This window comes from Passer montanus, unplaced genomic scaffold (genome assembly GCF_014805655.1).
Source record: "Passer montanus isolate IOZ18808 unplaced genomic scaffold, ASM1480565v1 scaffold58, whole genome shotgun sequence".
NCBI classification, from domain to species: domain Eukaryota; kingdom Metazoa; phylum Chordata; class Aves; order Passeriformes; family Passeridae; genus Passer; species Passer montanus.
In genome coordinates, this window is record NW_024370816.1 from 3,818,108 (window position 1) to 3,845,741 (window position 27,634).

The 27,634-nt window shown below is 46.2% G+C and overlaps 1 protein-coding gene across 1 annotated transcript in view; it reads left to right on the forward strand.

Moving 5' to 3' along the window:
• The first annotated feature begins 1,683 nt into the window (after nucleotides 1-1,683).
• The window catches only part of LAMC1 (laminin subunit gamma 1), a 66,497-nt gene continuing 40,546 nt past the window's right edge, over nucleotides 1,684-27,634 (forward strand). Inside the window, exon 1 of the mRNA XM_039726251.1 lies at nucleotides 1,684-2,074. Coding sequence (XP_039582185.1) covers nucleotides 1,684-2,074 — 391 coding nt within the window. The remainder of the gene's footprint in view (nucleotides 2,075-27,634) is intronic.

Here is a 27,634-nt window from a genome sequence, read left to right on the forward strand (position 1 = left end):
TGTGCAGACCCTGTGAACAGCCTGGCTCAGGCTCTTAATGCAAGGATTTCTGTAGGATACACGTGTTTACTTTAAAACAACAATGTGCATTTTTTCCCAGAACAGACTGTATTTTTTCAGTTCTTTCAGCCACAGGCTGCATTCAGGCTTTCTCGGGATATAACCAAGTTTACAAGGCCTTTCCTTGACTCCCCTATCAATTTTTTCTCAAGGAGTTTCCTGTTTACTGAGAAGGCTTCTGGAGGCACTTTCTCCTGTAAAAGCAGTTTTATAGATTCACAGAATGGCTTGGGTTGGAAGAGACCTATTAAGGGTCATCAAGTCTAACTTCCTGCCATGGGCAGAGACATTTTGGCTTTACAGGATTTCTGGATATTACACAATCTTTACACAATTCCTCAACCTGAAAAGTTGTGGGGAGATCTTAGGATAGCTAAAAACTGTAATGCAGTCTATGGCCAGGTCTGGCAGAGCTGATGCCTCTAAGCAACAGAGAGATCTGGATCATGGTAGGGAAACAACCAAAAGTTTATGAAAAATTACAGTAGCTGAGGTGCTGTACACACTACAGTAGCTCTCAGATCTGCTTAGGATCATGTCCTTGGATGGCACAAACCATCCGGGTTTGGCATAGCTTAGCTGGGAACCCACAACCAGTTTTCTTGCATTTCTCAAGAAACTTTTTAAACATTTAAATGAAAAAAAGGACCTGGTGGTGGTGGTGGACAGCTGGCTGAACACGAGCCAGTGTGTGCCTAGGTGGGCAGGAAGGCCAGCGGCACCTGGAATCAGAAGCAGTGAGACCAGCAGAACCTGGGAAGTGATTCCTTCCCTACAGCCGCAATGTTGAGAGCTGTGTCCACTTTTGGGCCCCTCGGTTCAGGAAGGACCTTGGGGGGCTGGAGTGTGTCCAGGGAAGGGAACAGAGCTGGGGAAGGGGTTGGAGCACCAGGAGCGTCTGAGGGAGCTGGAAAGGGGCTCAGCCTGGAGAAAAGGAGGCTTGGGGGTCCTTGTGGCTCTGCACAACTCCCTGACAGGAGGGGACAGCCGGGGGGGGTCGGCGTCTTATCCCAGTAAACAAGTGACAGGACGAGAGGACATAAGGACGAGAGTCCTAAGCCGAGCAGGGGAGGTTCAGGTTGAACATTAGGAAGAATTTCTTCACAGAAAGTGTGATTAGACAGTGGAAGGGGCTGCTGAGTCCCCATCCCTGGAGGTGTCCAGGGAACGACTGGAGTGGCATTCAGGGCTCTGGTCTGGTTGACAAGGCAGGGATCGCTGAAAGGTGGCACTCGATGATCCTGGAGGTTTTTTCCAACCCAGCGATTCTGTGATTGTGTAAAAGGCGCAGCTTTGCGGGGTGTGCCGGTGCGGAGGCGCTGCCAGGCCCGGCGCTCTGCCGCGGTCACACGCATGAGGGCGAGGGCCAAACCCTGGCCGTCCAAGGGAGCGGGCCCACAGCCGCCATCGCCGCTTTAAGCCGGCACATTCCGCGAGGCGGGGGCAGCTCCAGCCCTGCTGCGCCGCGGGACTCCGCTCCCGGCCTGCTCCGCGCCCGCCCCGCCCCGCCTCGCCTCGCCCCGCCGGGCCTCGCCCGTCTCAGCCCGCGGCCGGCGCGGAGCGGTGGCACCCGGCGAGCGAGCGAGCCCCCTCCGTGCCCCCGCCGGCTCCCGCTGCCCGGCCATGGGGGGCGGCGGCGAGCGCTGGGCGCTGTGGCTGTGGGTGCTGTGGCTGTGGGTGCCCGCGCGCTGCGGCGCTGCCATGGACGAGTGCGCGGAGGAGCGGAGCGGGCGGGCGCAGCGCTGCATGCCCGAGTTCGTGAACGCGGCGTTCAACGCCACGGTGCTGGCCACGCACACGTGCGGGACGCCGGCCGAGGAGTACTGCGTGCAGACCGGGGTCACCGGCGTCACCCAGTCCTGCCACCTCTGCGACGCCGCCCAGCCGCACCTGAGCCATGGCGCCGCCTTCCTCACCGACTACAACAGCCCGGCCGACGCGACCTGGTGGCAGAGCCGCACCATGCTGGCCGGCGTGCAGCACCCCACCGCCGTCAACCTCACCCTGCACCTGGGTAAGGACGGGGAGCCACAGGGGGAGGGCACATGGGGAGGGGTTAGCCTGGGCAGCAGCGCAGGCTGGGGCTGAGCTGGGAGTCCTGGTGGACAGAGCGGTGTCCACGAGCGTGTCCTGTGCGCAGCGGTGTCCTCCGGTGTGTTAGGTTCGATGTGGTCAGCTCTTCCAGGGCTGATCCTGCCCCTGTCCTCAGACTTAGTGAGGCACATCTGGAGTGCTGTGTCCAGGTCTGGGCTCCTCAGGACCTGGAGCTTCTGGAGCAGGTCTAGCAGAGGTTTTGTGGAGATGATGGAGGGACTCGGGCATCTCTCTCACGAGGTGGGAGTGTTCAGCTTAGAGGAGATGGCTGAGAGAAGCCCTGTGTGTCCCTGTCTGCAGGGAGGGCTCAGAGCAAGGACCAGGCTCTGTCTCTGGGCCCAGCAATGGGACAGGAGACCATGGGCAGAAATGGATGCCCAAGGAAGAACTTCTTTCCTGTGCAGTGACCAAGCACTGGAACAGAGACCAGAGAGGCTGTGGAGTCTCCCTCACTTGGAGGTATTCCAGAGCTGTCAGGACACAATCCTGTGCCATGTGCTCTGGAATGACCCTGCTTGAGCAGAGAGGTGGGACCCAATGACCCACTGTGGTCCCTTCCAACCTGCCCCATTCTGTGCTGAAAGGTCACCTGCACGCCAGGCATTGCTGAGACCCTGCCTGGGTGAATGCCAGTAACCAGGCCCTGGGTGGTCTGGTGTTCAGTGGGTGTCATTGAATCCCTGCTCTGCAGGTCCTCAGCCATGTCCACCAGGTCTAAAGGAATGCTGCCTGCACCCCATGGTTGTGTTGGGATGTCCTCAGCCAGGGGTCTGGCCCTGCGCTGGTTCTTCACCTCTCAGCTGATAGCTTACATCTGCTCAGCAGTGCTTGGTAAACTTGATTTTCAGCATTCTCCAGTGAATATTGCAGGGGTAGCTCCATGCAGTCTGCACTGGAGGTGATGCTGGTTTGTGGGAGGAGAGGCCTCCCTGCCAGAGGCAGCTGGAGTGGAGCTGTTGCAGTGATTAAGTCCCCACCCCATGCACTAAGGATCATAGAGCCATTTAGGTTGGAAAAATAGCAGAAGGAAATTGTTCTCTGTGAGGCTGGTGAGGTACTGGCACAGAGAAGCTGTGGATGCCCCATCCCTGGAAGTGTCCTAGGCCAGGCTGGACAGGTCTTGGAGCAATGTGCTCTAGTGCAAGGTGTCCCTGCCATGGCAGGGAGTGGAGTGAGATGAGCCTGAAGTCCCTTCCAACTCAAGCCATTCCATGACTCTGTGAAAAGACCTTTAAGATCAAGTCCAACTGGTAACCCAATGCAGCCCAGCTCAGAATTGGATCATGGAGTTCTCCAGACAACAAGCTTTGGATGCAGGTGGGAGATGTTGGTTTGAAAAGTGGGAAATCACGTGTGCAAGGGCACATCTGCTGTGTATCCTCTCACCCCCGGGGCAGCATTGTCCTTTAATTGCTGGGTGGGTTAGTTAGCTTTGCTGCTGAACTGTAACAGCCAGTCAAATAAAGAACCTGAATTTTCTGATTGGTTGTCAATTCCAGAGGTTTCTTTGGGATAAAGTATTTTAGCCTTCACTTTGGTTTGTGGACGAGCTTTTCTTTTCTGTTCATTCAGTTATTCAAACTGTCATGACATGGAGGAAGAGTAATCATTTAATAACTGGAAGAGAAGCCAGCCAAGAGAAAGTTGAAACCACAACTTATATCCTCATGTCATTAAATCAAGTAAATATTAAAGAAAGCCCCACTGCAGCCATTCACAGCTTCTAATCAAGAGCAGCTGTTGAGCATTGTTTAGTATCAATAACAGTCTAATTCAGGGGGAAAATGGTGTTAGGGCTTGGAGAGCTGGATCTTGTGAGAGCTTGCACTTGCACTGGTGAGATGTGGTTGATGGCACTGAGTACTGTACCAGGGTCACCTGATGAGCACATCCATGTGCCCCAGAAGCCTCTCTGCCCTAAAGTGTTCCCTTGTGTTTGGAGCTTCAGCATAAATATACCACATAAGCATATCTAATAGTCTCTCTTTATTTTCTGTTCTTTGTACATTAGGATTTTTTTTTTCAAATTCTGGAAAGCAGAGATTTGATTTCAACTTCTTTCTTAATAACAGTCATTGTAATTCTCCTCTTTATTTTCTTTTCTTTGTACATTAGGATTTTTTTTTCAAATTCTGGATAGCAGAGATTTGATTTCAACTTCTTTCTTAATAACAGTCATTGTAATTCTCATTATCAAGGCCTGACTTACAGACCCATCTGTACTACTGCTGTCCTTGGTTTTGTGTATCCATGTGTATATGGGTGTTCTCTGAAAAACAGTACTGGGAGCAGTGTGCTGTGTCCTGGGCTTTGAAGAAGTGCACACATTTTGCTGAAAACATGTGCATCTTCAAAGTACTGTAGCACTGCAGCATTTTCACTTGTGTTCCAGGTTTGTTTGCAGGCTCTTGGAGCTTTGGGAATTTGCTTTGCCATGTTTTTTGAGCAGAGTACAACTTTAGAGCAGAAGCTGCCTGACTGACTTTGATATATTTGAGTGGGTTTTTTTGGTCTGATTTTTCCTAGTTAGGTTTTTGGGTGGGGTATTTTTAGTATAAAGCCTTTTAAGAATCAGAAGCTTGTTGTGGGCTTGGTGGTGGTGAAATTGGTTTTAAGATGACAACAGCAAAGCATTTATCTCTCTGCACACGTGCTGTGTGATTCTCTGCATTGCTGAGTTCGGGGCAGGTTGAAGAGCTGTTGAGTACTGACAGTGCCTTTTCAGCCTGAAATGCCTCAGACTTCTCTGCAGCATTGCTCTTCCCTGCTTTTGTGAGGTCTTAAAACCATCTTTGTTTGAGTGAGCTGCTGGGTGCTGCCTTTGGGTTCTGTGTGCCCGCAGGCACTATGGTCTGTGGGACACTTAATTATTGACGTCACTAAGAGAAAGAGGCACAGATCCTGGCAAGTATTTATGCACTCGATAGGACATAAAGGCATTCTGGGGCACAAAGCCCTTTCATGCAGTTAGTTCTGCCTGCTCCTTGAGGATTAAGCTCTGTGCTCAGACCCATATCCTTATTTAATGCTGCAATTGCCTTCATTTCTGAGAGCGTTGGTGTTCTGAATGGTTAGTGCTGTTTTGCACCTGGTCAGGACCAGCTGCACTGACTCTAGGTTTCATGTACATGCTGCTCTGTGCTGAGTTTTTTGGCAGTTTGAGATGCTTGATTAACATCCAGCGATGTTCAGTCCGTGTAGAACAGCATTAACATTTCAGAGGGGCCTGCAAGAGGTCAGTAAGAACTGCAGGTCTGTTGCCAACAGAATGTGGATTTCTTTGAATCTCCTTACAATGTGTGGTTCAAAACAAGATAAAAAACCTGCACTGCAGGTCTGTTGCCAACATGTGAATTTCTTTGGGAAATTCCCATTTCTTTGAATCTCCTTAAAATGTGTGGTTCAAAACAAGATAAAAAACCTTTAGTTTTGGGACTAGGTGCCAGCACAAGGCCTGATACAGAAAAATACAGCACAGATCACTACTACTGAGTTAAAGGCTCAGATCCTGGGAGTGTTTGGAGATTACATCTGTGTCCAGAAGATAGGATGCTCCCTGGGGAGAGGGGAATTGGGGTAATTACCACTCCTTGCACCAGGAACATCTGGAATTACAAAGGCTATTTCTCTTTGTATGAGAGGGTATTAAGACCCCCTAAGTAAGGGTAGGTAAGAGGCCTGGAGACATGAATTTGCAGCTGTAAGGAGAAGGGGGAGCTGAACCTGTTCATAGGGTGGTGTCTGGATAATTAGGTTAGTGAGTGAGAGGAGGGGACATTGCTGTGTCCTTTCTTCCGCATTTCTTAAAAGTATCCCTTGGCTTCCCCATTTTCCATTTCCTCAGAATTTATTACTTATTTAGACTTGACCCAGCCAGTCTTTTTTTTTTCTTACTGCTCTCTCACTATGTTCCCATGTATTCCCAAAAAAAGGAACTTTGAGGCAGTGGTGCCAGCTTTCAAATAGAAGATGGAAGCCAAGGCCTTACAGTGCGTTTTCTGCTTTGTTTTTGAAGCCAGGGTGTCACGTTATTTTTACTGTCTGTGCTGTTTGCTTGTCCTGGGAGCACTGGGATAGTTCTGGCATCTCCCCAGTGCTTTGTGTGCATACGCTGGAGCACAGCATTGCTGTAGACCCCTGACACACAGAAACATCGCTGTGTTGTTGAAGATGCTCCCTTGAACACTGGAAGAAGGGGAAAAGAGACAGCATGGAGGTACATGGAGTATTCTTGGTACTGGGTGCTCTTGCTAGGGCAAAGGTTTGCATTTTTTCAGATGTTGTATCATTTTTCAGAGCAGATTCTCACTATTTCCTTCCGCAGCTCTAATTTCTGTGTGCTTTCTGTTGTTCCTACACTTTCTTTTTAATCTACTTCTACATGTACCTTTGTGTTCCCTTCCCAACCAGCTCTGCTGGAGCCACCTCTCATTTTTCCCCACCACTTTTACTTTCTGGCCAGATCTGCTTGATTTCAGCTGTTGTGATTTGTGACTATCCCAGCGTTTTGTTCCTTGGATAAAGAGGAAGGCTCCTCAGTATGCTGGTGGCTGTTCCGTGGTGGGGTAACTCCATCTCCACTGAGAGCAGCTGTGCTTTTTATCAGCTGTGAGCCCAGGGCAGCCCAGTTCCTGGGGCAGGTGACTGTCCTCTGCATCTCAGCAGGGATGGTGTCCAGATGTGTTTGACTGATGATGCTGGTGGCCTCAGCTATGAATTCAGGACTATCAGGACAGAAAAGATCAATTCCTTCCTCTTCTGTTATTGCTTCAGGAGAGGAGATTGATTGGGTGCTGGAAGCAACCCTCTGGTAGGCTGCCTTTCAAGAAGAAAGATGAAATTGCTGGATGCCTTGGTTAAAAACATGTTGGCTCCTGAAATCCTTACTATAGACTAGCCTGGAAACTCATGTCACCAAGCTGGGTGGTGTCTTGTATACATAAAGTAAAGAAAAACTTGTGAAAGCAGTTGGTTGCTAAAGAAATGAATTGCCCAGCTCCTTCAGCTCCCCCTTTCCTCCCTGCTCAGTCCTTTATTTGGCTCTGAGGAGAGTGAGATGCTCAGTATACATAACTGTGCCGGCAGAGCATGGTTTGAGGCATGACTGCCATTTGAAGGCATTTACAAGGAAACCCAGGCGAGTTGCCAGTTCTTGTGCTCAGCCCTGGCTTGATTTGCCCGTTGTTTTTAGCAGACCAGAGGTTTTTTTGAGTACAGAAAACCAGTGGGGGTTTTTTTCAGAATGGATTGCTATAAAGTATGACTTAAATCAAGTAGATAGTTTATAGCACTGGGATGCAGTTCCTCTGTTCTATTCAGTGCAGCGATGCCCTCAGTTTGCCAGTTATCCCATTAAAACTTTATGAGGCTGTGGTTTGCTGCTTTCTTTAGGGAACCACCGTGGTAAAACCAAGTGCAAGTAAGCAGGGTGTATGCACGTGAAGCTTTGCCTAGTGTAGCTGCAATTTAAAATCTCAGTGGTAATTGAGGCGTTGGGAGGGCATTTCCAGCTCCGAGGCCGGCGTTCAGGGCGTGTCGGGAGCCCGGGCTTTGCCGTGGTATTTGTGGAGCCCTGGGGGAGACACTATTTTAGTTGGTCTCGCAAAGGCTTGATTTACATTTTGCAGGTTTCAACACGAGTACTGAAGAGATCGGGGCTTTTAGTGGCCAGCAGTTATTCAGTGCAGTTATATAAAGGTATCACTTCCTGCATACACTTCAAATTCCACAAGTTTTTCTCCTGCTGTGTCTCGGGATGCTGATGACCCTGCATGATGCCTTTGGGAATACTATACATGGCAGAACACTTACTTTGGAGGGTGGAAAGAGCTGGAACTATGTGGTATTTTGCTGCAAAACCAGCTGCTATTTGTGGTGCTTGCCCTGAGTTGGTAGAAGGAATAGTCGCAGGTTTTTCACACACTCGGTTCCTTTTGTAGGTTTAAACCTTCAAAAGTTTGCTGCTCAGAATTGTTAGCGTGCTGAAAAGCTTCTGGCTTATTAGGTACTGTTTCTCTTGTAGCCTGAGGCTTTGGGAGGCTCTTGTGGCCTCTCTGAGTCTGCAAGTGAAAATCCCAGGCTGCCTCTTCCCACAGAAATGAAATACAGGATTGCTCTGCAAACACCACTTAGAGAAAAGAATTTCCAGTGTAGATGGATGGGATGGGAAACTTGGATCTTGGGTTCACCGTAAGAAGGGCTGTGAGTGTTATGCTTACCACCTTTGTCTGGCTGAGACCTTCTGCTTGTGTCCTGGGGCCCTAATTCAATGCTCACTGCCACTGATGAGGCCATGCTGAGTGATTTTGCCCTCTGGCTGCATGTTCTTCCCATGGGTTAACTGGGATATGGGATCTGGCGTGTTAAACATCACATCTAAAGTCACCTCTCTGGTCTGTAATAATAACCTTTGGAAGCTCACCCTGCTCCCCATGGAAGCTCTGGCATGCGAGGAGCCATTCTAGCCTGCTATTGCACGTCTCTTAACCATGGGGTCTTGCTTATTGGTGGCTACCACGGTGTGTTTTGATCAGAAAATAACATGAATTTCATAATGAACTGCACAAATCTTGCTGGGTCTGCTGTCCCACCACACAGAAAGGAATATGTTTCCCCCCCAGATGCAGCATAGCCTCCTGTGTCTCAAATCAAGCTTTACAGCCTTTAAGTCAGGGATGAATGTGGCTGATTGTGTTGAGGACATCACTAGCTGTGTTTGAAGCTCTTTTTAAAATGAGGATAATCTCTTAGCCATTTCCAAAGGGCGTACTGGGGATTGCTCTCGTTGTCCATAGCATTCCATGAGAAATGTTGGGTTTTTAGCAGTGTGCTGATGATGTTGCTTGTCACATCAGCACAGCTGCTAACAAACCATGAGGTCAGAGAGCTGCTGCTAAGTAGGCATGTGCAGTTATCAAACTGGACCAGGAGTACTGAGAGGAGAAGCAGACCAAAGGTACAAGCTGCTGGTAGCCTTGGTGGGCTTTTAGGTACTTTTGAGGTAAAACATAATTTCTAGGAATTATTCTCATGTGGAAGCTTGGAAAATGGTGAAAACTCATCAGCTGTAACAGGATCTGAAATAACAAGGTAATTTTATTTAAATTTAAAGAAATCCTCAGTCTTTTTTTTTCCCTACCAGCCCAGCCATATTTGAGAGATCTTTCACAAAGAAAAACCCCAAATTCCCACCACCCTCCTCATATATTATTCAGTGGTCTTCAGCATTCTGTTTGAAACTGGGTGGCAAAGCACTTTTTGTTTCCATGCTTCTACTTGTTTTAGATATTCCAGTGTGATAGTCATCAAAGAGCTGTTTCCAGTGGTAATCATGCCTGCAGTTCTGACACAACACAGCTGTGTTCAGCAATGGAGAATTTCAAACTTTCCTCATTTAGAAACATTATCCAAAAACTATCCAAAAACTATTATTGGACTTTTTTTTTCTTTTTTTTTTTTCTCCTTTGGTAGGTAAACTAGTACCATCTTGTACATGGGAGGTACATTTCCAGGGAGCTTGAGGCCTTATTTGTACAGTTATTTGGGGGTTTGGTGGTTTTGTGGGGGAAGGGGAAGACTTTTAAGAAGTTTGTAGAGATGATATATTGAGAACTTGAAAAGGCCCAGGGTTTGTGGGTTCTTGGCTCAGCTTTCTGCAGTGTTCTCATTTCTGCTGCAGACTTTGGTGTGCTTGGAGAGCTGTTTATCTGGCTTGGCTTTGTAGTGGGTCCTGTGTTTTACAGGAGAGCAAGGAAAATGGCTATTTCATCTTTGGGGGCTTGAGGTGCTCCTGTGGGAAGGCCAGGGTGCAGAACCAGGGTTAAACAGCTTCAGGAGTGGCACCTGGCCTGAAGTGGAAAGCAGGCAGAGCTGACCCTTCCAGTGCTCTCAACCCTCTGTAATGGAAAGATCACCTCTTAAAAAAACCATCCCAAACCCCCTTAAACCTGTCAAATATTGAAACCTGCTTGGTAACAGAGATTGTTCATCACATGTGTGTTCAAGTGGGCAGTGGCTGGCTGAACATGGTAGCCCTTGGTTTCCCACTGAGTTGCCTGAAATGCTCATTCCTTTTGGTGCTCCAAGGCTGAGGGAATGCTGTGGAGTTGGGGCTTGGCACCAGCCCAGTTCTGAGCACTCTGCTTTCTTCTTACAAGTTGTTTTTTTTTCCAAAGTCTGCTTTATAGCTCAACCTACTTGGCATCAAAAAAGACCTTGTTCCTACCACAGTGAGCAGCTGCTTGTGCAACATGTTGCACTTGGTCCAGTTTGGTTTATTTTTGTGGAGGGAAAATATCAGGGCTGCTCAAGAGGTTGTTTTTTAATTTTTTAAAAACTTTTCTGTTCCCTGTATACTTTGTTTCAGGAAGGTGAATCTTTGTTATCTTTGAATGAAAAGATAATGTGTCTTGGAGTCTTTTTAAGGAAATGGTTGCATTGAACCTCGTTAAGAGGGATAAAGGGACTGTTTTCTTGATGCTTTCTTATACTCCACAACCTTGTAAACACAGTATAAATCATGTACTTTGAAAGGCTCAGTTTGTTTAGGATGTATCTCTTAGTGAGATTAGTGGAATGAAAAATCAGTCCCTTCTGGAAAAAGTACCATCAAAATGCTTCTTGATGTCAGTTTTGTGTGGGACTGTTTGACTGAGAGAAAAGAAAATGTTCTTGTCCTGGGTCAGCTCTGATTGCGATGATTATTTATAGTCCTTTCATCTGCAGTCCTTTGCAGGCTCCCATCTGGTGGGATATTGCAATGGGATTTTCTTCCCAGCAGCTTGCAGGGCTGGTCCCTGGGGAGCAGCCCTGGTCAGGCTGCCCTTGCTTCTCAGCTTCTGAAAAAGCATGGGTTGTTTGTGAGGATCCAGCGTGTCTCCCTCTGTCCTGCTCCTGCCTGTGGCTGTCAAGGTGCTGGGCTTGGCCCACAGCCTCCTTTTCTTGTGTGGCAGCAGCTGATGCTTCCCTTCCAGCTGCTGCTGCCTCTGCTTCTGCTGGCTGCCTTCTGGTCTCGTGGCTCCTGCTACCCTCACTGGACTTACAGAGGACAAGGGATTTCTCATCACTGAATCAAGAAGCTGTTGATGAAGTCTCTGGTTGCTCAAAGCTTGCAGATCTGTTTACTGTCCCCTTTCTCCCTTTTTTCTCCTTCCTGAAGCTCCTTGCAGTCTTCCTGGGTTTCCCCTCCTCCCCACTCCTGTTTTCCTGGTGCTGAGATGTCCCTGGGCTGTGCAGGTTGGGAAGGTAACCCCCTTTCTGGGATGAGGTTTTTTTAGCTGAGGTCTCCCACAGTTCTAGCCGTGGCAGCAGCCTTGGCCTGCCTGGGTAGCACTGCCTCTGCCCTTGTACACTCACTGCTTTGTGCATGTGTACAGACAAGCTGCTGGTGGTTTCATTTTGGTGAGACTGAGAAACACAGTGCCAAATCCATAAATGCTATTCCATAGTTTCTCATATAGTATTCTCAAATAATATTCCATAGTTTCTCATCTTGCACATGTTAGGGACTGGGTGGGGATGGGAGCCCCACATCAAAGGCTGTTACAAATTTTCCTCAATTGAAGCCTTTTTTTTGCTCATAAAACTAAATGTTTGTTTCTGTTGATTCCCAGCAGGGTTGTGAAGAAGTTACCAAAAGCTTGGGGTGAAGAGAGCTGGGGCTGCAGGGATGGGGTAGCTGCTGCAGAGCTGGTGCCACTGCCAGAGCAAAGTGTGAACTCTGAATAAAGCCACGGCCCACTATCATTGTGCAATGTCTACTTAATGAAATCTACTTTTTGCCCTGCTTGCCCTCCCTGCCTTGCTCTTCTGGGGTTGCAGGTGGAGCTGGGAGGGTTGCTGGGCACTGGGATGGCTCCTGTGTGCCCTCCATCCGTGCTCTGCAGGCATGAGTTCACCGATCAAGTTACGGCATTACACGAGTCACTGCCCTTCTGCTTTCTAAGCAGAGTGACTCTGCACACATCCCTGTGTGCTGCCCCTTTCTCACAGCCTGCCTCCCCACATTGCAGGGGCGTGAGCAGGACAGTCCTGGGGCAGCTAAACCCTGTTTCCTTGTGGAACAAAGTACAGATTATTTTGGAAGTGATGACACAGAGATGAGCTTTTCCAAAAGCTTTGTAGCACTTTCAGGAAGTAAGGGCCTTTTTTACTGTTGGCGACTGAAGATGTATTTTTTCTGCCACGTATTTCCTTGTAGCCCTATTTTGCTATGCTTCTGTTCCTTGTAAGATGTAGGAGCTGTGTCAGGAGAAACCCACAGCGTTTTGGGAGCTGCTGGAAAGGCTGTGAATCATGAACTTGGGGCACTCCTTTATACCCCACATTGGTTCTCTCAGTTCTCTGGCAGACTGCCACCAATTTTTGAGTACGAAGCACACAATTTCTAAAAAAATCCAAGAGGCACTCCTAGAAGATCTTTAATTTGATATCCAGTGATACATTTAGAACTCTCTAGGAAAATACATTTTTCTGTGGCTCTGAAAGGGTAGCCTTGGGAAAGAATATCACACGATTCCCAAAGCCAGGTTTGCTGCCTTTCTGTGCTTTGATCTTCTTCAAGCAAAAACGTGGCAGTAACATGGTTTTTTGATGGTAAGTCATGTTTTTCTCATAATTCATAGCTCCATGGTGTTGAAAATTGCTAGGAGCAGCTATGGTGCAGCTGTGGCATTGACAGCTCATGAACACCACAGTCACCAACTGGGTACAGGCCTTGTAAAAACAATCTTGTGTCAGGGAAGGCGCTGGGCTAGTTTTGTGATGCATTTGAAGCGGTTTGCTCTGGTTTTTGTTGTAGTTACTCAGTAAATTAATGGTTAATTTATCAAGGAGTTGGATATGCAGTTAGAGCAGTGCTGTGGTCTGACACTGATCTCTGCCTGGACAGTGACACTAACTATTGCGTGGAAAAGGTTAAAAATGTTCATAGGAATCTCAGTTCTTCCTGTTGTGAAATCTTGAACTGAATATGTCTCCTCATTAATTTGTCTGTGAATTTATCACCTTCTTCATATCAGCCATTCAGTCTGTTTTGTAACTTCGGGGCTGTGGTATGTTCTTTTGTGAACTGCATGTTAGAACATTAACATGCTGCTCTGGTGGGTGGGAGGGACCCTGTCTTCCAGCCTTTCTGTCCTACAAATCCTGACTTTCTTTATTGCTATTACCCAGAAAAAGTCAAAGTTGACTTGAAAGCAGCGGGAGGGAATGAAGAGTTTTGAAAGGGTGATGCCATCGATGGGAGCGGTATTGAATGCTGGGGTACAGGGACGGGCTGTGGGAAGAGAGGTGGTTCAGCCAAAGGCACAGCATTTGGAGTTGTTAATCTGCTTCGTTAGAGCTGTGTACCGGAAAGTTTCAACTGTGCCTGGCTAAAAATCGCGTGAGGCTTTGAAATTCACAGCGGTGCTGGCAGCCCGCTGGCGTTTGTCCTTCCTGCAAACAAACACACAGCTGTGGCACCAGGCGTGCCCGGGGCTCCGCGCCCCTCCGGGCCCCACAGAAAGCTGCTCTTGGCTTCTGGGAACCCCCAAGAGAGCAGAGGGAAGAGACCTCCAGGAAATGAGGTGGTGTTGCCCCTGGAGCCGTGGAGGACAGGAAAGCGTGAAGGGTTTGATTCACATCTCTGCTCTGTGTGTGTGATTTGCGTCACAGGGCAAAATGTTCTCTGTTGCTCCCCTCTGAGGAGTGACATGAGTGCTGGCTTGCTTAAAAAAATTGCTGGTAAGAGTCTGAGCTGTTGTTGTGGTTTGACACTGGCCAAAAGCCAGGCACTCATGAAAATAATGTACTTCTTTTCCTCTGCTTTAGTTGAGCACAGGAGGGGGAAAAAAAACCTGAAAGGCTAAATGATAAGGATTAGGAGAAAAACACTTGAAGGGCAAAACAGGTTCAAAATGAAACAGTATAAAGAAAATCTATTATTAACAGAATTAAAAGTGGGTAATGAGATCTAAAGAACGCCTTTTCCCCCTTCCAGCCCCTCCTTCCTTCCCACCAGCCATGCAGGGGAACAAAACATGGGGTCTTCAGTCAGTTTGTCACTTCTAAAAATCTTTCTTCAGTTCACTTAGGGTGAGGAGTCTCTTTTGCTATGCCATGGGGTCCTTCCCATGGGAAAGGAGTTTCCTGTGAACTTCTCCAACATGGTTCTAATTTTCATGAGTAGCAGTCCTGCCTGACCTGCTGGAGTCCCTCTCATGGGCAAAATGGTCTTCCCAAACTACGTGGCATGGGTTCTTTTACCACCATCCTCAGAAAAAGAAGAAATCTCCCCATCCCTCAAAAAAAGAAATAAAAAACTGCCCGTGTTATTTTTCCTTCTTAAATACGTTGTCACAGAGGCATTACCAGCTTCTCTAATTGGGCCATCAACATGTCCATGGTCAGAGCCTTCAGAGATTGACTGCTGGACACAGCAGAAGCTTTGAGCAGCTTCTCTCAGAAGCCTCCTCTGTGGCTTCCCTCATCCACCAAAAAAACCCCAGACTGTTTTAAACTAAGAGAAGTTGCCGCAGTGGTACTACAAAGTGTCTTGTCAGGTGTAAAATAAGAATAGCCTCAAAAACAAATAACAAAAAAATCCATGGTGGCTTTCCACATGTCCTGCTTCCTGAGGTAGATGCTGAAGCCACTTCCTTATTCTTGCATCTGCTTGCAGAGAAGAAAGAGCCTTTAGGCCAAGTGACCGTGATTTGCAGAGTGGAACATCATAGGCTTTTTATCACAGAGGTAATGATTAATTAATTAAGTTCTAGTAGGAGAGGTTTGCTTTGAAGTGTAAACAAGCATTAGGAGTTGAAAGAGTGTGGGTCTGTGTGCTTTCTTTGCATCCTTTAGAAAGGCATATTTAAAGATTCCGAAGGGGAAGATTCATATTCTTATTGGAAAAGATTACTGGTCATTCTGAATCAGTAATTAAAAAAGGATTAATAAATAATTAGTAAGGAATTCCTGAAACATCTTCATTTACTGTGCCTAAAGAACACATGCCACTGGTTTTTTTTGTTTTTTTTGAGGTATGTTGTCAAGGTAAAACAGTCAAATCATCAGTAAATTTCTTCTTTTCAGTACTTAATGGGAACTAATAAGAAAGTTGGGGACAGACCTTTTAATAGTGATAGGACAAGGGGTGATATTTTTAAACTAAAGCAGGGTTGATGCATTTAGATGTAAGGAAGAAATGAGGGTGGTAGAACAGTGGAACAGGTTACCCGGAGGGGTGGGTGGAAACAGTCAAGGCTGGGTTGGATGGGGATCTGAGCCACCTGCTCTAGTTGCAGATGTCCCTGCTTGTTGCAGGGGGTTGGACTGGGTGGCCTTGAAAGATTTCTTCCAACCCAAACCATTCTATAATTCTCCAGAAAGAAGCATAAGCGACAAGGTTGAGCTGGTGGGTGCTTGGTTTTCTGTCAGGAGCTGCTCCAAGACTTGCCACGTAACTCTGAACTGTATTGCCAGGCCATTTTTGTCCTGCACATCTGCTGCTTCCCCTCTCTTCTTCACTACCCAAGGCTTTCATGCTGACAGTCATGCTTTGTGCTCAGTTGCTGTGACAACAGAGTGCAAGGCAGAAGCATTTAGTGTGTGTGAATGTGCAATGCCCTTGCAGAATAGCTGTCCTGGGGCTCAGTGGAGTGCTTGAATCTGGGCAGCAAGGAATGAAGGTGTGACTTCACAGCCTCTCGGGGTGTACTGGTGTCTCCCAGCCCTGCCCACTTACTGCAGCCCTTGGGTGGTAGGATCAGTTTGCTTGCTTAAGTGCCAGCAGTTAATTTGATGGAAAGATAACCTTTTGGTGGCCTCGGTGACACTGAGGTGTGCCTGGGGCCAGGTAAGTGCTGGCTGCTGGGAAAGACACCAGGATGCACACCCAGGGATGGGGGACATACTTACACTAGTCACAGACAACTTTAAAAACATCCTAAAACTTTTTTTAGATGAACTTGTGTGATGAGAATTGAGGAAGAAATTCCTCCCTGTGATGGTGGTGAGGCCCTGGCACAGGGTGCCCAGAGAAGCTGTGGCTGCTCCTGGATCCCTGGCAGTGTCCAAGGCTGGGTTGGATGGGGCTTGGAGCAATCTGGGATAGTGGAAGGTATCCTTGCCCTTGGCAAGGGGTGGAACGAGCTTTAAGGTCCCTTCCAACTCAAACAGTTCTGGGATTCTCTGATGCTAAGACAAACTGAAAAGTGTGGTCTTTGGATTTGAAAGCTTTCAAAATTCAGATTTCTATAAAAGGAATTTGAAATTTCCACTTTTATGTCATGCACATGGGAGCAGCTCATTGGGTGAAGCAAGAAATGAGAAAAAGGTTGAGAGAGACCAGAGAACATTTCTCGGGGAGCGTTTTCTTAGAAAAGACATTCGTGTCTGTATTTAAGTTAAAAAACTGAATTCTTCCTGAGTTTTACTTTAAGCAAAACCTCTTTATTTGGAGATTGAGCTGTCCTAGCTTGTTTTAGCTGACCTTGCATAAGGAATAATAATGAGATATGTTTTTTTAAAAGAATAGCCCACTTAGTGGGCCAGGTGATATTTATGCACTTGCTTGACTAGGCTAGAAGCAGATTGAAGGGCAACAGATGGATCTAGACTAAAAAAGTAACTTGATAGATGGTCCACTTGTTTGTCTTCTTAAAGCTTTTCATCACAAAGAGCTGTTAAAAAAATAATGTGAAAGTAAAAATTTCCCGTAAATTATGCTGAAGATGGAGCTAGTGGATTCCAGTGCAATTAAAATTATAGGCTCATTCATTTTAAAATTAATAGCACCACAATAACTTGCTTTTCATTTGGCCAGTTCGAAGTTCTCATGGAGATGGATGAGATAAAGCTCATGAAGGAGTTTTGCACCTCTGATATTCGTTGCATATCTAAGAGTTAAACGCAAGGGGAGAGGAAGGCTGAAGTGATTTGGTTAATTACTAAACCAGCTCTTGCTGTTGCATCAGCATTTCTTTCTTTTCATCTCTTAGGAAGCTTTTCAACAAAAGTTGGCATATGTGTCTCCTAGGAGAAGGTTTTCTTGCAAGTCACCTGCCACCTGTACAGAGCTGCTCTTCAGAGGCAGCCAGTGAATGGTGATAAATCTTTGCAGTTTATAGTTATAAAAATGGTAATGCCTTCTGGTTTTGGGGACAAAAAAAAAGTGTTCTTTGATCCTGCAAATGAATTGTATTTATTGGTCCTAGAGAGAGGATTGAGGTTTTTTATGCAACTTTCACCTACTTGCTTAATCTTCCGGGTGCCTGGAGGAATGGAAAACAAGTTTAGCATACCTGAGGGCTTTTCTTACTGAGGTCTCCCTTGAGTTTGTGTCCTGCCCACACAGAGCTAAAGATGAGCAAGAAAACCCCCAGAGCAATGCATTTTTGCATGGGTATGCAGCAGTTCCTGCCCAGTCTCTCTTGCTGGAAAGATCCAGCCCATCTGCTGACCTGGAGCTGCCTCTGATGTGCTGGGAAGAGGTACTGAGATCCCCAGTGGGGTGTTCAGGTTCTGGGGTGTTTGTGTAGGGTGTGCACCAAGGGCATTTTTGGTTTAATCCTGGTTGGAAGCAGAGCATGTGGACAGATGCTCCTCCATCAGATCAGGGAAGGCTCCTTTGCAAGGCCAGGCACAGCATTGTAGTGCAACTTCATCTTTCCCTCTCACTCACATTTGGGGTGAAGAGTCAGCTCCCTCCTCCCCAGATAAGGCTTGAAAGCTGTCCCCAGTGGGCTTGGTTTCAAAAGCAGTGTGAAGTCATGCAAGATGTAAGCTGCAAACTCTTGCTGGGGCTTTTGGAGTGCTGACCCCTTCCTGCTGGGAGAAATTGAAAAACCTCTGGATCTTTTTAGTTTTGATGCTGAATGCATCCTTACCTCCAAAGGCAATGAGTTTGTGACTGCTCTGGAGCAGGGTGTCTCCAGCTCCAGCACAAGCTGAATCCTGCCAGCAGGGCAAGCAAGGGCTTGTTAGCTAAAGATAGTGTGCACACATGTACAGGCCAGGGGGGTTAGAGAGCTCTGCAAACACTCTGATTTACAGTCATCCTAGACATCCTCAGGAAAATTAAAGGAACCAGATGCATCCAATAAATAATGAGCCATTTAAGGTCAGCTTTATCCTTTATAGCACCTATTGTCAATGGCAGCCATACCAGGTGACACTGCATCACATGAGCTTATAGGGCACTGACTTTTGCATCAGATTCAACTCCTCCGTGAGCCCCCAGGAGACCAGGCATCAGTTTTTGGCATCTCTCCTGTCTTTGAGGCCAGTATATGTTTGTAATTCAGTAATCCCTGCAAATCATTTGGGCTGCCTGCAGTTGTGGCTTGTGCTCATGGTATTCGAGCTGGCCCTGGAGAAAGTTCTGTTCAGCTCTCCTTTAGTTATACTTCCTTTAGGTTTATTAAGTTGCTGTCTTTTGCGTGGATGGAAAATGTTAAAAATAGAGCACTCAGGGCGTGGCTATTGTGTTGGTGCTGACAGGTTCACTGAAAGCTGAAGCATGTCTTGTATTTTAAGAAGCACCAGGTTTTGGAAGGAGTTGTGCTCGCTGATGTCCTCTTGACCCCATACTAAGGAGCTGCTTTTCTGAGCTAAGGAGAGGCTGTCTCTTGGATAAATTGGGGTTTAGTGTGCTACTATTCACTAGGTCATGTGATTATTTTAAGAAATTGACTGAGCTTGGGATTTCTGAAGAATCGAGTTTTTTTTTCTTGTCAGTTGCTGTGCAGGCATATATAAGTGAACAAGGCACAAGGGATGATACAGAGGAAGAAATGACAGTGTAGTGATCTGTGCCATACAGAAAATAAGTTTTTGCAATTTTCCTTTCCCCAGTAGTTGTAACTGCTGTAAAGACCAAATTCTTTGTTTTCAGGACCCCTAACTTTGTTGGGGCTTGCCCCAAACCAAAGCCGTGCCTTTCAGATGAGGAGGTAAAGGCAGGCAAGACCTTTATTTGGTGGGATTCTTTAACTATGAAACTATGTCTGTCCCCAAACATAAACCTGAACTGTGGCCATCGTGGTTGCAGAGACAAGATTCCAGATGTAAATAGTGCATGGAATGATGGAGAGCGATTTCCTGATTCTCCCATCTCAAGCTGTTTCTTTACAACAGCTGTCAGCTGTTAATATCTGCCTTTTGTCATTGTGGAGATCTCAGCAGTGACCACACAGCTTTTATTGCACTGTGCCTGGCTGTGTGAGCAGATACCAGGCTTATGTCAGGCCTGCGTGGGCACTTGCCAGGTATTGGCCTGCATCCATCTGTCTGTCTGTCTCTTGTGCAGCTGTGAAAGTCACCTGTAACTTGTGTGGAATTGCAGTTCTGTGGGAAACTGGGACATGGAACAAACAAAAGGGAAAGGTAACAAGCTGTGGGGTTGTGCTTTTTTGTTTTTCTTTTTTGTTAGCCTTCCTAAAATGGTAGGAATAAGGGTAGGTTTTCTGAAGTTTGGGTTTTGGCAGCATAGTGATTGCTCCCTTCTGCCTTCCATTGCACTGCACAGATTTTTTTTGCCTCCTCGTCCAATGAGGATTCCCTCTGATTTAGTAGGATCATCTAATCTTGATAAAAAGAACTGGGTTACTTCCTATTGCTTACTGGTTGTGCCTTTGTTCCAAAAGTGCTGAAGTTTATTGCTTTGTTGGCCGTGGTTGGTGTGTGGCGGTGCTGAGGCTGGAGCTGGTGGGAAGCACTGCTTCCTGACTTCAGATGGAGCACAGCTAAATGTGTTCAGAATGAGTGCATGTGAGTGCATACATTCTTCAGAAGTTAATTGTAAAATTATTTTAATATATCTGGAGATTTTTAGTTGAAGACCTTCAACTTTCTTTTGAAAAATATCAGGGACTACAGTTTTTTTATGAGAAAATGCTGTTATGCTGAGGCTTTTTTTGGAGTTCAAGTGAGTAGCATGCTTCTGTAAGCCTTTTTTTAAAGCTTCTATTTATCCTTGTGATCGTAAGCTATGAAATACTCACTGCCATAGGTCACAATATTTCTGTGCTAAATTTGGGAATATAACTGGCAGCCTGCATTTTCCCTGGGAACTTTGTTGTCAGGTTGGTACAGCAAGCTTTAGCTCCTTAGCTGTCGAGGGGAAAGAGATTCTTCATTCCATTCCTTTTTAATATTTTTCTTTTTTGCTTCCAGTGCATTTCTGTTCACCACCTTTTCCATGGCTGTGGAAGACACAGAGACTCAAAGTGGTAGAGCTGTTGCAGCCACTTGGTTTTAGTGTTTGTCTTGCCTCTTGTGTCCAATGTTACCTTTCTTCTTTGTGGTTTCTCATTGTGTTTTGCCAAATCCCTGTATTTCAGAGCTGCTTCCTGCTTGTGGCTTTGTACCAGCTTGGGAATCTCCACATAATTGTTCTTTGCTTTTAGTGTGTGATAGAAGCAAAACTGTGCAGGAGGTGAACGTGTAGGAAGCAATGAAAATCTGTGAAAGAGATCCAGGGGTTTTCCGTGTTTCTTTCCAGCTTTTTGCATATGATCATTTTGCATTTATAAACCAACAACACTGTCTTATTTTTTTCCCCTGTGGTATTATAGCTAGTGAAACTTTTATTAAAAGAAATAAAATTTTAAAAGGCAGACCCAGAGATCAGTGGTCTTTACCTGGCTGTAAGTGCCTGGACTTCAACAGCCATGGCAAATGATGTGGTTTCTCTTGCAAGAGTGCAGTAAAAAGCCAAGCTGCTCTTCATGCCTTCCTCTTTTGTTTACTGGTGATTTTCCCAAAATTAAATGCTGCTGACGAAAGGGATTGCTCAACACATGGGAGTCTGTGTCCCACTGGGTCTGTGTATTGTCTGCCCTTCTGGCAGAGGCAGTGCAGGGCTCTCAGTGGCCAGGGCTTGGCTGGGCTGCAGCTTACAGCTGGGGCGTGTTGGAGCTGACACATGGTCCAAGCACAGGCAACCAGGGATGCTCAAGCATGAAACCTCTTCAAGGGTACTGCTCTGGTGAAAAGGATAGGAATGGTACTGGACCAGTTTAAACCTCAAGGCCAGGTCCATGCTATGAGTAGGTGGTGGGTGGAAAGCCACCATCTCTGGCTTGGTGCCCAGAGTGCGTGGTGTTGGAAATTCAAGTGTGCTGCAAAAAGTCCTTTACATTTTTTGCTTATTGCTTTCTGAAGGTCTCATCGTTTGGCTGCTGCCTGCACTGGGTTGGACACCTGAACAAAAAAGCACTCAGCCACCCCAGACTAGGTTCACTTTATCCACAGTGACCTAAGTGCTGTCTCTTAGCTGGAATACCCCTTCCCAGGCTCACCATGGCCCTCACAGGCTTGTAGGGTGTGTTCCAGGGGCCTGGTCCCCAGCCCAGCTGCCTTGTGGTACTCCAGCACACTGTTGGAAGCTAATAGGCTTTTCCTGAGAATTTCTTAAGCACACAGGCATTAAAATTCTCTCCTAAACCACAGGGAAAGAGTTCAGGGTAAAATCCTAGGAAAGGAGCCTGGCTGATTCTACTGTTTCTGGGATCTGCAGCTTTCCTGTTTATTCAGTCAGGCTTTCAAATTTTTGTCCTGCTGCTTAGAAGTAAAGTGCAACCCAAACCAGTATTTAGTTCCTTCTATTTTTTCTTTGTATTCTAGGGACAGCACAGCCCCTTGAAAGGAGGCTTTGCAGAGCTAGAAATTGCCAGGTGCTCATTATTACTGTGCTTTTCTGCTGGAGACTTGCTGCCTTTGAGGTGAATTAAAATGTTTAAAAATCTCTATTATTATATAATTATAAAGTCTTCCATGTGTGTGTATTGGGAATTGACATACCACTTCATTGACTGACCCTGCTCTAAAAGATTTCAATGGGCAGTGGAGAAGTAGAAGACCAATTGGACAAGACTGAATGTTCTTTAGGGCTGTCTAGTAACTGATCATCAAAATGTCCTTTGCCCCTCCCATCCCCTTGGTCTGTGTGGGTGAGGAGAAGGTTGTGATTTCTGGGGATCTGGGAGTGGCAGGCAGCTCTAAAGTTGAGGGTTTTGTCAGCAAGCTGAGATTGCTGGGGGCTCTCAGCTAGATGCTTCCTTCCTAACCTCTTCAGCAGAGCACTCTCAACTAAATGAAGTTTTGCCAAAATAAGCATTCCTGCTTAATAGCAGTGTATCACCAGGAATGACTCTGACTTTAAAGCCTTAGGAAGAGGAGTTGTCTGGACACTGCAGCAGGATGACATTTTTATATATTTACTTTTTAAAGCACAAACCTGGATTGCAGAGACAGGGTTTCAGGTTCTTGATCTGAAGTGAACCAGTAGGGAAAATGCCAAATTATTTTTCTGGAGTGAGAAATGTTTTGTGCCTCTACCCAGCCTACTCATGGGGTGATGCCCCTGGAAGGAGCAAGGTGCTGATCTACAACTGTGATAACTCATTACAGTTTTGTTCCTGAAAAATGTCAGGGACATTCTGTTTCTGTCCCAGAAAAAGAACAGAAACAAACTTCAAAACCTTGGAGGTTGCTATGAAACAAAGTGTCTTCCCCTTGGCTCTGTTAATAAAGCCTTTAAATATACTCAATGCTGAATTCCCTTGCCATTGCTGGTGAGGTACAGTGTCATGTATGGCTGGTAGGTATGTATCTTCTCTTGTCACCAGACATGCACTTGGTTGTGGATTCACTGAACTACCTCAGGCAGAATTAGGGTCCTTTGTGCTGCTTGTCCTGTGGTACTGGTGCAGAGGAGGGTGGTTTTCTGTTTCTGTTTTGTGCAGGTGGAGGAAAATAATTTTGATCTTTTAATACTTCATACAATTTTGAAAATATACTTATTTTAGAAAATACAACTGTTCTTCACATAAAACTTCTGGTTACTTTTTTTTTCTTTCTGGCTTTCACGGTTTCCTTAAAAGGGTTTGTGATTTCTTAGTGACTTACCTATGGAAAGCTTGATGCAGTTTGCAGGAAGGACTGTGTTACCCCAGACTCTGTTTTCCCTGCCAGACCCAAGGTAGCTGGCACTGCCTTTGCATCTGCTGCATGCAGACTTCCTGCAGGGGCAGGTTTGGGTTTGTGGAGCAGAGATGAGCTGAGGGTCGTGGAGCCAGCTCAGAGGATGCAGCGTCTGTTTCCATCTGCAGTGCTCAGCAGCAGTCCTGTTCATTTTGGATAATTTTGTGTAAAAATCCGATCTGAGCAATCTGTTCTATGAAGGACAACAGCCCTAATGAGGAAACCTCTCCGTGTGCTGCTGAGGTGTTTTGGAGCCCTGTGTACCCAAATGTTTGTGCTCTGCAGAGGGCTGTGGCAGTGAAGCACATTGCCCTGCAGCTGTAATGTTCTCTGGCTGTGTTGCTTGGGTTGGATCCCCTCCCAGGAGTCGGTGTCCATGTGGAGCTTAGGTTTGCTTTTGGTCAGTGAACCCCCAGACCCCTTCAGCTGACTTTGTGTGGTTGCTCTCCAAAGTCTCCTGGCTGCTTTAACTTGAGTGCCACTGATTCTCACTGGAGATCAGCCATGTATATTCTCAGTTTATCTGTCTGCAGCCGGGATCTTAATCCCTTTCTGCTTTCCTTCATAGTAGGGGTGAGTTTAGAAGGGGACACAGACCATTCTGGACTTCTAAACAAGACTTGTGCTTGGAGCAGGGTCAACGTTGAATTCAGGCCAGTTTACCCAGGGATTTGTCCAGTCTTACTCTGGAAATAAGTTCTCCTGACTCTTCATAGTAGAGGTTGGTTTAGGTGGGTTTAGAAGGGACCACAGACCATTCTGGACTTCTAAACAAGACTTCTTCTTGGAGCAGGGTCAACGTTGAATTCAGGCCAGTTTACCCAGGGATTTGTCCAGTCTTACTCTGGAAATAAGTTCTCCTGACATTTGTTCATGAAGTGATACAGTGATCATGAATTGATACATCAACACTCACACTGGTGTTGATGCCAAGGGTGTCTCCCTGTGTAGTTGTGCCTCTTTGGATTTGTACAATTTCTTCTTCATGACAATCATGATTTTCCAGGTAGTAATCACAAAGCAGACTGCCGAGCCCCTGCTTGTTAAGCATCAATTATCAGATGACTTTTCAGATTAGGTTGTTTTGGATTCTTTCATCTGTTTTACATGTAGATACTGCCTTAAGAAAAAACACTGAAGTGACTGGAAAGAAGGAAAAGGAATTGAATTGGTGACCTCTCTGCTGGGTCACTTATTTCTGTAGCTGACTGCTTGGGAACATGTCATTCAGTGGTTGTGCAAAGCACGTGCTGGGCAGGGCTGAGGCATGGCTTGTTGGCCATACTGGTCCCCTTGGTGGGATGTTCTTGCTTTGAAGGTCTCTGGTCTTGATGCTTTCCTACTTGAAGACTTTCTTGTCAATTTATATTTTCTGCAGAGCTCTGTGCATTCTTTCAAGGAGCAAACACCGAACTGATGAGTTTACAAAGCCGCATTAAGAAATGACAAATGTTCTTTAAGTGTTCCCTGAACCTCAGTTGCAGTAACTGTAGCAGTAAATGATAAGTGTGAATTGTCCTGGTCTCCCCAAAGGGTTATTAAACGTCTGAAAGACAGCAGTGGTGTTTGGGCCCTGGAGCTAGGGAGTGCTTCTGACGAGGCAGAGACTAACATGCAGGGTGAGCGTTGCACAACTGAGTGCTAAGAAAGAGTAGATGGAGCTGACCCTTCTCATAGGTGAGTGTGGTGGAGCAGCTGTTGCATCCTGTTACTGGAGCTTGGAAAGGACCTGAGCTGTTTTGAGGTGTCTAAAAAGCTTTAATTCTGAGTTTTCCTTCAGAGCTTTGAAGTTTTAAAATGTTTGAAAGGAAAAAGATGTGGCTAGAAAAAACCTGGAATGAAGTTTCTCCTTCAGGCAGTTCAGAAGCCCTCTCTTCATCACATCTTCCTGGGCTGATTTCTGCTACTATTAGTAGCAGGCTGATCTCTGAATCTGAGTTTTTCTACTGTTTTGGAAAGCAGAAACTGAAGTAGAAGTAACATCTCAAGAACAGTAGGAGGTGTGTATGGAGTGTTGGCTGAACAAGCCTATACTTTGTGTGTGTGTGTGAAGGTGAGGGTGATGCAGAAGGCACCTCTCCACTGCACATTGCTGGAGCCTGCTTCAAAGAGCTCACCCAAGCTGGAAGAGAGGGCTGAGCAGCCCAGAGGAACAGATGGTGCTCATTTCTGAATTTACAGTGTTCCCTCCTCTGTCCCCACCCCCTGCAGACATATGAAATGGTTACCTTATTAATTCCAGAGACTTTAGTAAACAGAATGTTTATATGTAAATACATATAAACATCTACTTGATCTGCTCTGGTTTGCCTGTCTAGGAGCAGTGTTTTACAAAACTTACCTCCCAACCTTGGGGGCAGAGGAGGAGGAGTGGGAGAAGGAGCTCAGGCATGCACCTCTTGGCTTTGCTCAAGTCCACCTCTAAAGCAGCCCCCTGAGCTGCTCTGGCAGCCTTTACCACGGGCAGGGTCACCCCTGCTGTTTCAGCTGGGCTGCGAGGCTTAAAGCCCATCTGCCCTTTTAAGCTTGGAATAAAAATGGTCTGTTGTGATGGAGTGGGAATGAGCCTTGGGCATGGTTTCATCTGCCTTCTTAGCATCCTCACGGTGGATCACTGTGCTAGTCTCCCTTTCCAGGTCACCATCCTTGTTTTTGCTGATGTTTTGGTTATTGCTGATGATGTTGAGCTCCTGAAGAATGGATGGCATCATTTAAATGGGTTTGTGCCACTCAACACTGCAGGTGACATTGGGTCACTTTGGTGACCATCTAGTTGGAGGCTTGACTTGGTGTAGAGCAAGTGATGCAAAAGCTGTTTTCTGCTCTTTGTTGCTGAGCCTCAGGTGGTAAAGTCTGCCAGATGCCAAGTCTTACCAAGGGAGGGCAGTCACTGTCCTAGTGAGTTTAACAGGTTTTGGGCACAGTTATCCATCCTGGGACAGAGGTAGTAGCACCTCAAGTTGTTCCAGTGATCTTAAGGGTTTTTTAAATGGAAGGCAAAAAAAAAGTCCATTTCCTTCCTAATCCTTCTCTGCAGCCAGGAGGGTATTTTGGTGAGCAGCAGGTTTTTAGGAGAGAGAAGGGAGAGACTCATGGCCAAGTTGTGCTGGGAGTATGGTGTAGGGCAGATCAGTGCAATGATGCTTCTGAAATTAACTTGCCCCTTTTCAGTGAAATTAAAAAACCAAGAAGTTTTCTAAGTTATGTTCTGGGATTAAAAAACAATTATGAGATTACTTGCTAGAGCATGGAGTAGGCTTGGAAAGCTTTTACACTACAGGTTTTGCTTGTGGTGAGAGGGAAAAACTGGTGCAGTCACTCATTAGAGGTTAGAAATAGGTTTCTCAAGAAGCTCTGTTGGCATCTGTGGTTTTTAATCTCTTTAGAAAGTGAAGAGGTAATATTTTCAGGTAATATAGTTACTGAAGTTACTGTTAATGAAGTTGGTTACACGGTTTCTAAGGAGCATAAAAGGCTGGAGCAAGATGAGATTGTTCAGTAGTACCTCAGCAGATAAAAATACCCCGTGGATGTGTTTTGTATGGCATTCTGGAAAGGAAATCTTGGAGTTATTCACTTGTGTTGATGAGATCTGAATTAGCCCTGGGAGAAACACTCAGCCATGCCTTACCATGCCTTATTTGGTGTAACTCCAAGGGTAAGTGGGTTTAATGCTATCTCAGCTCTAATTTTAGTAATTTCCAAGTGATAATGGGAATGTCCAGTGGCTCCTAACATAGTACCACTGTGGCTGCTCCACAAGCTTTGTGTGGAATCTGTAACTCTGAAGAGCTCTCTGCTGGTTGGATTTGGTGATTGAGTTTAAGAAGGTTTTTGGGGAAGTGAGGGGGTTGACATCATGGATTAAACTTAAAAAAGTTGAAGAAAGGAGGGGAAAAAATAAAACAAGGGGAAGACCTGAGATGGAAAAGTTGGTATAGGAAATGGCGTCTTGGGTGCTTTTGGGATTACCACAGTGATGTTGGATATCACTGGAGTCTCACTTCTGAGGTTATGGGGCTCTGGTAGCATTTGGCAGAGTACCTGGTGCAGAATACCTTACTGCCCATGGACCCCTGCTGTAGATCATTTAAACTCTTCTGACTTCACTTGAAATACCAGTTAAAGCTCTTGGGACTGACTCTTTCTGAGAAGACTGTATGTACCTGTACAGTCTCAAAACTCCTTCCTACCTTTTTCTGGAATTGGGATGGAGTGGATGGTAACTCACTGAAAGGAGCAGAACATCTTAAAACACTGAAGTGCTCCAACTGTTAAGCCAGCAGCATGATGTTGTGATTTGCTGGATAATGCCCTGATGTTAAACATAAAGTGCTTGAATGAATATGAAGTCTTCTGCTGTTTTTTGGGAGTAAAAAAGTGACCACCACTGCCCCCTATAAACACTTCTCAAAGGAGATGGCCATGTGGTCAAAGACAGAAATCTCTCTTGGCTGTCCTGCCACTCCTCGTGGGGAATGTGTAAGTCTGGAGCACACTGACTGCAGCACTGGCT